Raw genomic sequence first — 15209 nt, forward strand, 5'->3', positions numbered from 1 at the left:
AGATCAGATGCAAAGTCAGTACTTCAGTTGGGGTGGTGTCAGCATTTTAATACAAAAGCTAGCCTCTCAAATGTCCTAGTCACTTAGATCCCTCAGGATCAGATTTTGTACTTCCTACAGTTGCCCCAAACTGTTCTGTAGAAAACATTTGCAAACTGTAGAGTGTCATAAGAAAGTGAATGCTACCTGTCAATGGATCAAGGGGGAAGGGTATGGTTGCAAGGGTTTGGGCTGGGTCACCAATCTCTCCTCACCTGCTTCCTCCCATTTAGTAGAATCTTAAAAATACATTTTCAATATTTGAAATTTCCAGGGATCAGGTTATAGCCAAGTACAGAATTTCTCTGCTTTGCCTGGACATGAAGTTTTAGGAAGTCACTAAATCAAAAGAAAGAGCGGCCTATTTAAGAAACTGAGTCTTGTTTGAACTCCTTCTCTTGTCTAACTTTAAATGGGACCCATTTTTTTTCCATGGGCTACCCTGTTTCCATTGCCTTCTGGGAAAGTGCTTAGAGGTGCAGGGGAGGGATGTGTGGGTATGTGTATGCACACACATGTGTGTGAATGTGTGTATATGCAGGTGTTTATGTGTGCACGTGTATCTACACGTACATATGTGTGTATATGTGTATGCATGTGTGTATATATGCGTATGTGTATGTGGTGTATATGTGTGTGACGTGGGTGAGAGGTGAGGTTAGGAGAAAAAAACAATAGGAGTCTCTCCTCAATTAATCAACAAGTATTTATTAAGCTTCTACTACATACTTGGTCCTGTACTAGGTACTGGGGATTCAAATACAAAAACAATCTCTGCCCATCAAGGAATTGACATAGGACCTGGGGGAGAGAGGCTATAGATTCACAGGTAAGTAAATACAAGACAAATACAAAAAAAATACAAAGTAGTTTGGAAGGCGGGAGGAAGCACTAATGTGGGTCAAGAGGAATCATGAAAGGCTTCACGTAGGAGGTGGTGCTTGAGAAAAGCCTTGAAGGAAGCTCAGAATTCCAAGAGCTGGGAGTGAGCATGGAGAGCATTCCAAGAGCCCAGGACAACCTGGGAAGAGGTACCCAGGTGGGAAAAGGATTGTGTACAGGCCGGCATGGCTGGGGTATAGAGGACCTGAGAGAGAGTGAGACATGGAATTGTCCTGGAGAAATAGGTTGATGCCAGGTGGTGAAGGGCTTTAAATATCCCAGAGGAAGTTGCATCTTGGTGCCAGAAGCAATAGAAAGCCATTCAAAGTTTTTTGAGCTGGGCTGTTACATAGTCAGGTATGGGCTTCAGGATTATCAGCTTGGAAGCTTTGTGGAGGGTGTGCTGAGGACTGGGGAAGCTGGATGTCCAGGCCAAGGGGACTTTCCTCTCTAGCTCATCTCCAAGGAGTTGATGTAACTGCGTACCCATTTCTTCTCAGGGTTGGCACAGAGCTGCCGGTTTTTCCGGGTGATGAAGCTATGGGGAGTAAAAGCGAGATAATGAAATTGGAGTGGGTCACTGCACTAAGCCTGTTTTAGTTCTCTCCGTGTCTTCCCCCATTTTGGGACCCCAGTTCAGTCTTGTCTGACTCTTCATGATCCCATTTGGGGTTTTCTTGGCAAAGATACTAGAGTGGTTTGCCATTTTCTTCTCCAACTCATTTTTACAGATGGGGAAACTGAGGCAAACAGAGTTAAGTGACTTGCCCAGGTACACACAGCTAGTGAGTGTTTGGGGCCAGATTTGAACTCAGGAAGAGAAGTTTTCCTGACTCTAGGTCCAGTGCTCTATTTATTGCACCAGCTGGCTGCCACCCCTTTTTGAGGCACACATTTATGCAAACAAAATAGAGGTTTAGAATCCTTAGCCTGGAAGTCAGGGCTCTTGGGTTCTCTCCTCTATCCTATCACAAATTTATTAAATGATTTCAGTAAAGCTGCTTCTGTCCTCTGGGCCTCCATAACTCCATTTAAAAATTGAGAATCTATTGACCTAGCTAGGTCTCAGTTTCTTCTTTTGTAAGAGGTGGGGGGCTGGTAAACTGTGCATACCCTTTGATTCATCAGAACCACTACTGGGCCCACACCCCAGAGGGATCAAAGAAAGAAGAAAAGGACCCATATGTACAAAAATATTTATAACAGCTCTTTTTGTAGTAGCCCCAAAGCTGGAAACTAAAGGCGTGCCCACCAACTGGAGAACTGCTAACCTAACTGTGGATATGTGAGTATAATGGAATTATTATCATGCCCTAAGTAATGACTAAATGGAGAGTTTCAGAGAAACATGAGACTACCTCTGTGAACTGATACAGAGGGAAGTGAGTAGAACTAAGGGAACAAGTTATACAGTGACAATGTCATAGAGAAAAAGAACTTTTAAAGACTTTAGAACTCTGAATAATGCAGTAAGAAATAAATCCAAGGAACATATCCCTCATCTCCTGCCGGAGAGGCGACGAACTTCAATACAGAGAGAATCATACATTTTCAGGCAGGGCCAATGTGGGAGTTTGTTTTGTAAAATTATGTAAACTTTTAATGGTTTTTTAAGAAAATATTTTTGGGGGGGCAGCTAGGTGGCCCAGTGGATAGAGCACTGGCCCAGAAGTCAGGAGGACCTGAGTTCAAATCCGGCCTTAGAACAAACACTTGACACTTACTAGCTGTGTGACCCTGGGTGAGTCACTTAACCCTAATTGCCTAAAAATAAATAAATAAAAAGAAAATAATTTTTTTGTTGTTGCAAGGGCAGTGGGGAGTTAAAATTTAACATTATAAATGCATGTTAAAAAAGGCAAGTCAGGAGGACCTGAGTTCAAATATGAGCTCAGACACATAACACTCACTAGCTGTGTGATCCTGGGCAAGTCACTTAAACCCAATTGCCTCACAAAAAACAAACAATCAAACATACAAACAAACTAAAGGCAGCTAGGTGGTAAAATGGATAGAGTGCTGGGTTTGGAGTCAGGAAGACTTGAGTTCAAATCTGGCCTCAGACATAAGCTATGTGACCTTGGGCAAGTCACTTAACCCTGTTTGCCTCAATTTCCTCATCTGTCAAATGAGCTGGAGAAGGAAATGGTAAACTGCTCTAGTATCTTTGCCAAGAAAACCCCAAATAGGGTCATGAGGAGTTTAATACAACTGAAATGACTGAACAACAACAATAATAAATTGATTTAAAAAAAAATGAAATGCTATGTAGGGTTGAACAAAAGGGTGGAGTTGGTTAGCTGACCCTCAAAGTTCCTTCCATGTCTAAAGCTACAATCCTGGGTTCTAGTTCCAACTTGACCACTAGCTGGGTGATCTTGGGCAAATTACTAGTCATCTTTGAGCTTCAAGGTCCTGACCTGTAGAATGATGCATTTAGACAAGCTGATTTTAAAATGTGCCTTCGAGCTCAGGAATTCTATGCTTTTTATGTGGGAGAGCAGGCATCCTCTGCCTGAGGATTTTGGGCCTGGAAAATTGAATGACTGAACTCCTTTGAGGTAGAATGTGGTTTCTGGAGAAGTGGGCTTGAAAGAAAATTCCTTCTCCTTCTCTCCCGTTCCCCAACCCAACATCATAGAGGGCCCATGACTTACACCACACCCTGGTTGCCGCATCTGCTGCTGGTGTAGAAGTATTCTTTGATATGGTTCATGGGAATTGGTACAGTGGTGAAGGAGAAACAACAAGGTGTGGTGTCTGAGGCATCTGGAAGAATGGAGAAGAAGGGTAAGAGGATTTTCCTTCCTTCCCTTCTTCCCCTCTCAAAACCAAACCAAATCAAAATAAAACCAACAGACGTTTAGTTCCCCCTCACCCCGAAACTTAGCTGTGGGAAAGACTTCCATGTTGAGAGTTAGAAGAAAGCTTAGAGATTATCTGTCTGGGATTCTCGGCAGTCTGATGAAGACTGTATGGATGTAACAGATGTAATAATGCATAAAATAAAATACACAGGATTACGAAGGAAACCAGCGCTATGGAAATGCAATTGTTAAAATATTTGAAAACAAACAAACAAACCAAGCTGACAGGCCTCAGTTTAAGAACTCTTGATGACTTTTATAGGATCATTGGGTCATGAGTTTGAACAAGAAGGGACCTCAGGGGCCATCAAGACCAGTCACATCTTTTTACAGGTGAGTAAACTGAGGTCCAGAAAACTTAAATTACTTGCCAATGTTATATAGCCAATAAGTGAAAGAGGTAGGATTTGAACCCAGTCTTCTGACTTTTGGTCACTTAATCACCTTGGACCTCAGTTCTCTTCATCTGTAAAATGAAGGAGGTTGGACTAAATGTCCCCTGAGGTCTCTCCAAACTCTAGCCCTTATGTTTCTATAAAAGCTTTTGGAGTAGATAGAATGGATTAGCATCCCCTCACCCTCACCATTGACTCAGCTCATGGATCCTCTTTGAGGATTTCTGGGGCTCAATATATTCATCTTTATGTGGCTGAACTATTTTGTATTTCTCTTTTTACTGGCCTTGAGGTCAGGAAGAACTGAATTCAATCCCTACCTGCGACACGTACTGGCTGTGTGACCCTGAGTAAGTCACTAAACCTCTCAGTGTCCCAGATAGCACTCTCACACTCTTTCAGAGGTGATGAGCTGGAAAAATTGAGGATTGTGGAGCCAATCTACTGACACAAAGAAAAACGCTACATTCACTACTGGACTCAAGAAAAGACCCCAGGCCTCCTCCCTTCTGATCTAAAGATCTGCCCTCTGCTTTAAAAAAAATTTTTAAATCAGACTTGTGATTTCTTCCTTGTAGGAAGCTTTTTGGTGATGAATTCCCCTTACCTCAACTTCTTTGAGACACTGAGAGTTTGACATTGAATCACAGGATCATAGTTGTTTAGGGCTGGAAGGGACTTGAGGATCTAACCCAGTCACTTTCCAGATAAGGAAACCAAGGGTCCCACAGGAGCCAAGGAGCAAAGCAGGATTTGAAACTGAGGCAATATGACTCTAAATTCAAGGAGCTTTCCATAACTAAGTTGTCAAAAAACAAATTTTGATTAGATATATCCAAGACACCTGTGCTGGGCACTGGAGACAGAAAACCCAAACCCAAACAGAGCAGAGCATAGGGAGAACAGAGAGGATGGAAACTTACATGGGGAGGAGACTGCTGGAGAATAGAGGGTGCCAATGACAAGAAGGATGGAGAAGAATGCAGCAAAGACTTTCATGATGCTGGTCTCAAGACCCTGGAGAAGAAGAAATCAAGCTGAAAGGCTTTCTGCCTTGCTGTTTTCTGGGGCTCATCCCCTCATTTATAAGGTTTTCTTGGGGGGGGGCAGGAAACAATAAGGGTCCCAAAGGAGGAGTTTACAAGGCTTGCAGGAACTGGTTAAAGTTATGAAGCAATCAACAGAAAACAAACAGAAAAAGAAAACCGAAATAGCCACAAGAAATGTGGTTAGATAAAAACCTGTAGCTTATAGCTTCCTTTTAGTTCTCCTGCTGTGAATGAGTCATCATTAAACACCATTTCCAAACCAAGGAGAAAAAGAAAACAATTAGCATAAAAACATGGCAATAGACTAGGCTCAGAGAAAAAAAAAGTTTTATTGTTATTTGACTCTGTATGTTTACTTGCTCATTGTGAGTTTATTTGCTTCCAGATTTTTAGCATCCTTCATCTGGAAAGATTGACATAAGTATGTTTGAAAACTCGTTAGAAATATAAAGGATGATAATGGTTTTCTATGAAGTTGGCATAACAAAGAATGTCCTTAGAATGTCTTCATCTGTGAAAGGCAGGGTCCTAAAACCTTACTAGCCCTGATAACAGATTAAAGTAGTATTGAATGCTGGCATTTTGTGGCAGATTGACCACTGAGCAGGGTGTCAATATCTTAAGACTTCAAGTTGTAGTCCCATGCCCAGGTTAAAGTAAAGCGATTTGATTTTAACTGAGAACTAGAATTACAAAAGGAAAAGATTCAATCCCTCCCCATGGTACCACAGTGCCTTAAGAATTTCTGTAAACCATAAAAAGAAAAATTATTCATGTTAAAGAAAAAAAAAAAGAATTTTTGTAGCTCAGACTTCTTGGTCAGTTACAGGTAAGGTTAGTTAAGCATCTGGTAGTTGCGTCACCCACCTCTCAGGATGGTTCCTAGGAAACTCTTGTTCCTAGAGTGCTTAGCCTTGGGCCTTGCCCATCTTATACCTCTAACAATATAAAAATATTGATTATTGTGATCTGTGACTATTATATAGGACCTTAAATGTTTCCTTGTATCCTTCAAATTGAGAATTATTTAATTAACTCTTGGGAAAACTCTCAAAGGTTTCTGTCTGGGGAAAATGGACCACACCTTGCTAGTATCAGCTCAAACTCCTGGAAGGCTTTTTCTCCTGGGCCAAAAAAAAAATAACCTTTCTTCCACCTACAATCTTAGAATGAGAAATAAAAATGGCTTATGTCACATAAACACAATTTAAGTTACGAAATAGCAGGTGTGAATTCAAACTGGCAAAGTTATATGTGTGTTTTTTAATATTGTTAATGTAAAATTAAATACATGTCTATATTGTGAAACTTGGTACCACCAAAGTGGTTAGAAAAACACCACCAAAAATAATTAGAAAAATAACACCAAAGTAGTTAGGAAAATAAATTCCCTTGTAATTTAGATACTGTTAGGTTGTTACAGAGTTATTTAAGGGGTGCTAACTATCTTTGTTAGATCAGTTTCTCTTTTGGGATTAAATTACCCTTCCATTGGTTCAGAATGATTTTCTGTGTGAAGTAATTTATCTATCTATTTATTTTTATTTAATATTTTATTTTTTGCCAGTTACAGCAAAGTCATTTAGAGATGTATTTCACTGAACTGAGGAACTAGAATTGGATTTTATTTTATGTTTCAAATCCATAACATTGTTTATGATATAATATAGATATGCTGTTAGAAATGCATTTTGTCTTCTAATCTGGAGGTTGCTAAATTATGAGCTGAACTATTTAAGGAAAAGAAAATCTTTGAAAATGGTTAATATTCTGAAGTACTTGCCTATAGTAAAGATGAAGTTTCATCTAAAACTATTTGGCTATCACTTATAAAAATTATAAGATTATTGGTTGTTATTAGGGGTTATTATGATAAGGTTAAAACTTATGAAGCATTTAACTGGGCATATATATATATATATATATATATATATATATTTTTTTTTTTGGTTAGGCAATGGGGTTAAGTGACTTGCCCAGGGTCACACTGCTAGTAAGTGTTATGTGTCTGAGGCCGGATTTGAAATCAGGTCCTTCTGACTCCAATGCTGGTGCTCTATCCACTGTGCCACCTAGCTGCCCCAAACTGGGTATGTTTTTTAAAAGAGAAGACCAAGACTTGCTTACTTGCTGGATGAGAGAATGTGAGAGGGAGGAAAACATCTTGTATAAATGTCCTTATTTGTAAACATGCCAGGTGTCTCCAAACAATCTGCCTGGGCAGGATTTTCTCTGTGAAATAATTTGGGTATTGCTTCACTTAGAACACTGAATCTCCTCCCCCATTACAAAGACTTTTTGAGGAGAGGAGGGGTGGTAATTAGGAATTTGTTTATAGTATAAGACTGTTCAATATAAATTATGAAGTTATATTTGAAGGGGTCTGTACCAAAGTCACATTTTAACCAACTTAGTCTTAACAAACTCCAGTCTTAAAGGTTTATTTTTCCTCTAAATATTGAATAAGAGTTAGATGTCTGTCAGTCTGAAGGTTTACAGCTATCATATATTATTTCATTAGATTCTTATGATTGCCTTTTATATCAGGATGTATTTTCAGCTATTTTTTGAGAAAGAGAAATACTAGAAGAAAGGAATGTTAATTAAAAATCTTTTGTGTGATTTTTTTTAAAAGAAGTCCTGATAAATTTTTATTTGCTAGCTAATTTATTGCAACAACTTGAGAGTACTGACAACAATTATGTCCAGCTCTACTGCCATAGTGAGACTTTACTGTTTGAGGCAAAACCTTTTGGGACCCTTAATATTCCTTTTGAGCTTTGTTTTAGGCTTGTTGGGTCATTGGGCAAATGTTTCTTTTTCTTTCTTTTTTTTTGGTTAGGCAATGGGGTTAAGTGCATCAATACCCAATTCTTCTTATATCATTTGAAATATTTAAAGACCTTATTGTTTTTTGGCTAAGTAATGGGTTAAGTGACTTGCCCAGGGTCACACAGCTGGTAAGTGTCAAGTGTCTGAGGTCAGATTTGAACTCAGGTCCTCCTGACTCCAGGACTGGTGCTCTATTCACTGCGCTACCTAGCTGCCCCCCAAAACTTTCATTGCTTCAAGAAAAACATCAGCAGCTCAATGAGAGTGATATCTGAGATTCAAGGCCAGTGGATATCTGTCCCTGGAAATAAGGTTGGGAGAGATACCTTGGAAAGGTTAAGGTTGGACTCTTCTAATTCATTTCCTCTTACAAGAAATCTTCCCATCTGGTTAATTCTGAGTCTGGCTATGATATCCTGCCATGTACTTGGACATATGTCGAGTTATTCTGAGCCTTGGGCTTAGGCCTAGAGGACTAGTATTGATGCTATTATATTCATGTGTCTGCTTCTTCCTCTCATAACAAATCTCTCTAACCAGGGCAAGATAAGCTATGATTTTTTATGATGAATTTCTTACTCTTTTCTATCTGAGACCATAGTTAATACTTGTTCTTAATGATATGTGATCTTGAATAACTGAATCCACCCAAAGCTATGATTATTAGAACTTGCTGTTTAAGATTAGGCCTTGTGGGATGTAATTGATATTATTCTGAGTCTGATTCCTATGGCTCTTCTAGAAATGCTATTGAGAAAATGATCCATGACGCCAGTAACCCAGTACGGTTGACATCTATGATCTGCAGGTGGAGTTCTCATGGGGAAGACTGAGAGAATGACTTTTGGCATGAACTGAGATAGGATTCTCCTGACTTGATTTCCCCAATATGACATTTCTTTTTGAATGGAAACTTTCCTACCTGGCTGACTCTTGGCCTGACTATGACATTTTTTCAATACAAATGGCTACCTATATGACTCTTGCTTGGAATTAACATGAAGTTAGGGCAGCATTTTCCCCTTCCTATTGCCATGTCCCTATTTTCTTTTTATAATCATTGCAGGTGATTACTATGAATACAATATTAGATTTTTTTATCTAATAAGTTAACACTGGAGTACATCTGAGCTACTATAATAAGATGTAGTTATAAATTTGAGCTATTTAGCTCAGAATTTTAGTCCTTTCTATTTCCTAAACAACTATGTAAAAGAGTATTTGGCCTCATCACCTAACTCTTACTGGTTATATATTATTATGTATAAAATAAGGTCCTAGGGGCAGCTAGGTGGCACAGTGGATACAGCACTGACTCTGGAGTCAGGAGGACCTGAGTTCAAATCTGACCTCAGACACTTGACACTTACTAGCTGTGTGACCCTGGGCAAGTCACTTAACCCATTACTTAGCCAAAAAACAATAAGGTCTTTAAATATTTCAAATGATATAAGAAGAATTGGGTATTGATGCAACACTTTATGGGAGCAAGCTGTTATTCTATTAATTATTAAGACTAAATCAGAAATGTCTTCAATTTTGTTTTGAAGAAAAGAATTTTAGTGCAATCAATTTCCTTAGAGGAGAATAATTTATGGAATATCTGATGTTGTCTCCATGAAAAAATCAATTTTATTTGGGTTTATTATTTGATTTAGAATTACCACTTAAGAATTGAGCATGTCTTGATATGCAATCATGTTTTATAACTATTGCCCTGAAACCAACTTAACCTGTCTTCTTGAGTTGTCAGATTTTCCAGACACTTTGGACCTGGAGTATTCAGGCAGCCCTGAACATGTCAAGGACAAACCTTTTCTTGGGCTGATGTAATTTGTTGTTTGCACCCCTTGCTGGACTCCCTTTGTGTTCTTGGGAGCTGAAGCAGTTACAAAGACAAGCGTCAGTCAGTCTGCAGACTGAGAAACTGTTTGTGCAGCTGGCACAAATAGATATCTTCATAGTCCAGCAGTCCCAAGGGAGAAGAATGCTGCTTTTGCCATCCTACTTACTCATGTTCCTCCTCCCTTTCTTTTGCTTTCCTCTTCTTTAGGAGGGGATTAATCCTTTCTCTACCTCCAAGGCATTCTCATTTGGGAGGGGATTGCCTCCACTCCTCCCCCTTGCTGCAAACTCATAAATAGGCAAGCTTCTGTCTGGAATGTGATTTCTTTGCACCTCTGTAGGAGTTTTACACGGATGTTCATTTTTCTTGTAATAAATCCAGTCACAATGCATGTCTTGTAGACTTGTGATTTTTTTTTTTTGGTTAACATTATAAACAGCTTATTTGATGGGCACCATTTGAAATTGATTACTCAATGTATTTATAAATCCCATCTCAGGTCCTTTTGCTACAACTGAAATTAATTTGGCAGCATTTAGGCAAATTAACTTGTGTATTAGAGGTCATCTTCTTATAAAAAATGTTCTGTTACTAGTTCCTTAGCAGGATCTCATCCTCCTGAGGGGGAATGAGCAACTAAAAGTAAATAACTAGAGTAAATAAAATTTTGTTTTTGGTGAAAATTTTGTTTAAAAATAATAATAACAAGATCAGATAATTATATATGTCAAATAAAAATTGGGTTTGGAATTTTCTGATTTTTTAGTTTGTATTCAAATTTCCTAAAATAGCAACATGACAGTTTGCTAACTTACATGACAAAGCAATTATAAATAGCAAACTGAGCTTCTTTCCCTTTCTGGAACTTGAATCTGAGGTGAAGAATGAAATAGATGAACACTAGAAGTTAATTGATGGTGTAGTCAATGCCAATTTAGAAGGCACTTTCTAGCCTTAGACTACATAATTGTATTGGCATAACAAATTCATAACGAAAGGGCCCATTCTACAAGTCAGATCCTCATAGATTCTTCTAGATTCTCCCTTCAGCCTGTTGGTAGCAGTGTCCAAAATGCGGTGTAGATAAGGATAGGAGCAGCAAAGAGTATAGAAAAATGTAAATTCTCTGCGCTAGAGGTTCCTAATTTGATGTCCTTATAAGATGTTTAAGATTTGAGCTAGCTCTCACTACATGACCTGGTTATTGGCAAAACAAATTTGAACAGGATCTAGGCAAATGAGATTTTCTTATCCTAATGCTCTTTAGAAAAAAGAAGGGTATTTTTTTTTCCTTTTGCAGAGCTAGATGGCCTAGATGGCTCCTTCAGCTCTGACATTCTAAGGGTCAAGTAATCTAAATCCAGCCATTCCATTCCAGTCAGGCAATCCCACCCTATTTTTTTCCACTCTCTCTCTCAGATTAGTTCACTTCTTAGGAATGCCATAAGCCATTAATGAGCCTTTGCTTTCTAGGCATCCAGGAGAGATTAGAAACTCCCTTTCAATAGGAACTTACTATTATCTTTTTTCAGTTTCCCTTTCCTTTCTCAGTTTCATTACCCCCAGAGAAGAGGAAGAGAGTGCTGGGGATTCCTAATATGTCTAAATCTGTAATGTAGATTGCTATGCTGGATCATGCATGAATAACATGAAGCAGCAGGGTACTGTGGAAAGATTTCTGGATTTAGGATCAGAGTATCTAGGTTCAAATCCTAGGTCTAATACTTTGTACCTATGTGACCTTCAGGAAGTCAGTTTACATTTGTGGACCTCAGTGGAAGAAGTTTTTCCTTTGTAAAATGAGGGAGCTGCACTGGATGACCTCTAAGCTTATCCTCTGACTCTAAATCTACAATCTCACAACTCAATTCTTAACCCTTAATTATTGATAGTAGGAGATAGATGATGAGAGGTGATAAGAGACCCAAAGCCAACACATGTAATGTTCCTTTTCTACTTTTCAAAAGTAGGTGTAAAAGTAGGGGTGAGAATATTTGAGTATTGTGTATGTGTGAGCATGAGTTTGTGAGTGTAGGAGAACCTGTGTGACAGGGGAGGTAGCAAGATACAGGGAAAAGAACAATAAGTTTGGAGAAAAAGGACTGAATTGGTTACCCTGACTTGTGACTGTTCTCTCCCACCTCTGACCATCACCCTCCTTTAGCCTATCTATTCTTTTGAAAGGAGGGAGGGAAAGGAAAGAACAGAGGGTGGGGAAAGGAAGCAGAGGGGTTATTCTGGGAGGGCTCATACCTACATAGCAGTGGAGAACAAAGTAATATCCACCAAAAATATGGCAATTTTATTCACCAAAATATTCATAAGAGGTAGCAAGGGTGGAAATGGAGGACATGAAACCTACAACTAGGCCAGAAGGAATTCTGTTGGTTGGGAAATCAATTTATATACCATGGGAGAAACTTTATTCCCAATCAAGCAACCTGACAATTACTGGTATCTTTAAAGTGTTGAAAGGAGGGCAGTGCTCTCTCTGAAGGGACATGCTCCATTTGAGGTGTCTGGTCCTCCAAGCTCCCCCAAACTCTCAAAACCCAGAGCAAGCTTTACTGCTCCCCAGCTTCCTGCAACTTCATGGTGTATGTATGTGTGTATGTGCTAGTGGTGGTGGTGGGGGGGATGGGAGGTGGGTAAACAAAATTGCAGATCATGGGCTCTGAGAATCTGAATCCAAGTGTGTGGTATCTCTCAAGGCTCCCTCTTATCATGCTGTTGAGGAAAGCAGAAGTCAGAAGAGATCACCATCTCGCCAATCCTTATCTCCTCCAACCTCAGGTCATGCAATCCCATCTCCTCCATCCTTTATCCCCTCCAACCCCGCTTTTACCAGCCCCTGTCTCCTACAACCCTCATCTCACTAATTCTCATCTCATCTCTGGCTGCTATCTCCTCCAATCCCCATCTCATTAGTCCCCTTGGATCCACTTCTATGCCCACTTCATTAATCACCATTTTAACAGTTCCCACCTCAGCAACCCCTTTCTCACTGATCCTACTATTTATTCATCTCTGCTGCTACAATCACTACTCACCACACAATCTCTTTTCCTAAACTGGGAGCCAACTAGGGTGATGTTATGAAATCAAACTCACATCCAGAGAAAGTGAAACTAAATTCTATCCAGTCTCCTAGATTGGGATCAGAGGGGGAATTTCCCTAATAGTCATGTGGTTTGGAAGTATTTCTTGGAAAGTCCTCCAGGGTCCGATACCTGTGATTCCCATTTATCCAAAGGGATGCTCCTTTCTAGCACCCCTGACCTGTATTTCCTTTAGCTAATACCTATTATTTCTCAAGTGCCCAAAGCAGAGAAAATTTCCCCACTCCATCCCTGAAGACAAAACCTAGGTCTGTGCTCAGTTTCTGATCCCACACTAGATTCCCTGAAAGATATTGTACAAAGCTGCTGCTCCTCATCTGTTCTCAGTCCCCCAATCTGTGAAATGGAAAGTGCTTTTTGGCTTCTCATCCACTCCATAATTTTTTACATCTTGGTGGTGTGTGAAGGTAGTATTAGTTGTTCAGTTTGTCCAACTCTTCCTGACCCTGGGGACCACTATCCATGGGGTTTTCTTGGCAAAGATAATGGAGTGGTTTGCCATTTCCTTCTCTGGTGCATTAAGGCAAACAAGGTTAAGTGACCTACCCAGGGTCACAGAGCTAGTAAGTGTCTGAGGCTGGATTTGAATTCAGGTCTTCCTGACTCCAGGTCCAGTGCTCTAGCCACTGCATCTTCTAGCTGCTGTGAAGGTAGAGGACGTCATAATTAAACTCTTCCTCTCCCTGCCATTCTTCTCTATTGCTACCTATCAGCATTATCACCATAGGGAATATGGCTTAAGAGACCTGTTAAGTGGCACAGCTGGTTAGGTGCCAGGTTTCCTGGTGCTTAGTTCAATGGTTTTTGTTCAGGGCATCATGCTTCTACCTTTTTCTATCACACTGTGTTTTAATCTGAAACATTTAGGTGCATTTCTTTGTTATAAATTTTAGCGGTAATGATAATTTGTTCCATCCTGCATCTGAGTAAGAAGAGGTCAAGCACCCTGCCGCTCTCCTCCTTCTCTCTGGCTTCTCACCTTCACCACATGAAGTAGTATTTGCTCTCTGCAGCCAGAGAGACCATCAGTTGCATGTTTGGTGACCAGATATGTTTGCGCAACTCGCCATAAGTTCCTGAAACGGTCCACCACAAGGGGCCTTGGGGAGAGGGAGGAGGGTATAGAATGATGCATCATATGAACCCAGATGTTTTGGTTACAACCTCCTTGTAGAAAAACTGACTTTTCTGCTTCAGGTTGTGTCTAAGCATAGCCTAGTTACAGGGGTGGGGGACCCGTGGTCTTGAGGCTGAAGGTTCCGCACCCCTGTAAGTTTTGAAGTTTGATTTTGGCACCTTCCCACCTTCCTTTCTGTATCCCCTTTCAATCTGCTGATGTTTCTTCACCGCACCCCACATTAGAAAGATTCTGGTATTGTCTAATTGCCCTCATAATGCCTTCTAGCTTTCTAAGCTATCATATTAGAGCCCCCTCTTCCTCCTCCCATCAGGTCTATCTTTCCCTTAAGTGTCCTTGCCTTCTTCCCTTACAAGTGCAATAATGATTCAGGGATGGAGAGAGAGAGTCAAATATAGGCCCAGAGGCAAATACAAATTCAAAAGAGGCCAGGGGATAGACATAGGTTATAAAAAAAAAAAAGAGATCATTTTGAAGAAAGGGACACTTGGGCAAGTCATTTCAACTCTCTGAGTCTCAGTTTCCTCATCAATAAAAAGGAACAATAATATGTTTACTAGCTATTTCACAAGGATATTTATGGAAAGTACTTGATAAACTTTAAAGCACAATATAGTTGTGCTTTAACTGTACCAACTAAGTGCTCATCATCTCTCTCTCTCTCTCTCTTTCTCTCTCTCTCTCTCTCTCTCTCTCTCTCTCTCTCTCTCTCTCTCTCATCCCCTTCCCTTACAAGAGCAAACTCTAGTTCTTGTATTTCCTACAGACAGCAGAAGTTGGTCATGCCTATGGCTATTCCAGATGAGTTATATCTAGATTTATAGAATTCTAGAAAAGTCCTTCATCTTCTTTGTTCTGGGCATAACGACAAATACCCAGTGTGGTCACCATTACTCTTAGCAGAGGTGGAGAAGAAGGTCACAGGTAGTCAGCCTGTGATGGGGTGATGAAATGACTCTGGTGGGTGGAGGGAGACTTGAAGAGAGTGGGAGGCTTCCCTTAAATGTCTTTTTTTTTAGCTAAGAGTGGGAAGAAACTCAAT

At 40.0% G+C, this 15209-nt stretch overlaps 1 protein-coding gene across 1 annotated transcript; it reads right to left on the reverse strand.

Annotated features, from left to right (window-relative positions):
• Positions 1 to 742: 742 nt before the first annotated feature.
• On the reverse strand, positions 743 to 5272 carry LOC114043169 (C-C motif chemokine 5-like). Its single transcript, XM_027862172.1, has 3 exons — positions 5107 to 5272; positions 3579 to 3690; positions 743 to 1459 (listed from the first exon to the last, which is right to left on the reverse strand). The coding sequence occupies exons 1-3, from the start codon at positions 5180 to 5182 to the stop codon at positions 1372 to 1374; spliced, it is 276 nt and encodes a 91-aa protein (XP_027717973.1). The 5' UTR covers positions 5183 to 5272; the 3' UTR covers positions 743 to 1371.
• Between the last annotated feature and the right edge of the window lie 9937 nt (positions 5273 to 15209).

Source organism: Vombatus ursinus, unplaced genomic scaffold (genome assembly GCF_900497805.2).
Source record: "Vombatus ursinus unplaced genomic scaffold, bare-nosed wombat genome assembly UNPS02014768.1, whole genome shotgun sequence".
NCBI classification, from domain to species: domain Eukaryota; kingdom Metazoa; phylum Chordata; class Mammalia; order Diprotodontia; family Vombatidae; genus Vombatus; species Vombatus ursinus.

Coding starts and splice junctions, on each gene's coding strand:
- LOC114043169 (XM_027862172.1), bottom strand. CDS start 5,182: ATGAAAGTCTTTGCTGCATTCTTCTCCATCCTTCTTGTCATTGGCACC. Junction 3,691..5,106: donor TCCAGCAGTCTCCTCCCCAT/GTAAGTTTCCAT, acceptor CCATTCTTCCAG/ATGCCTCAGACACCACACCT. Junction 1,460..3,578: donor TGCGGCAACCAGGGTGTGGT/GTAAGTCATGGG, acceptor TACTCCCCATAG/CTTCATCACCCGGAAAAACC.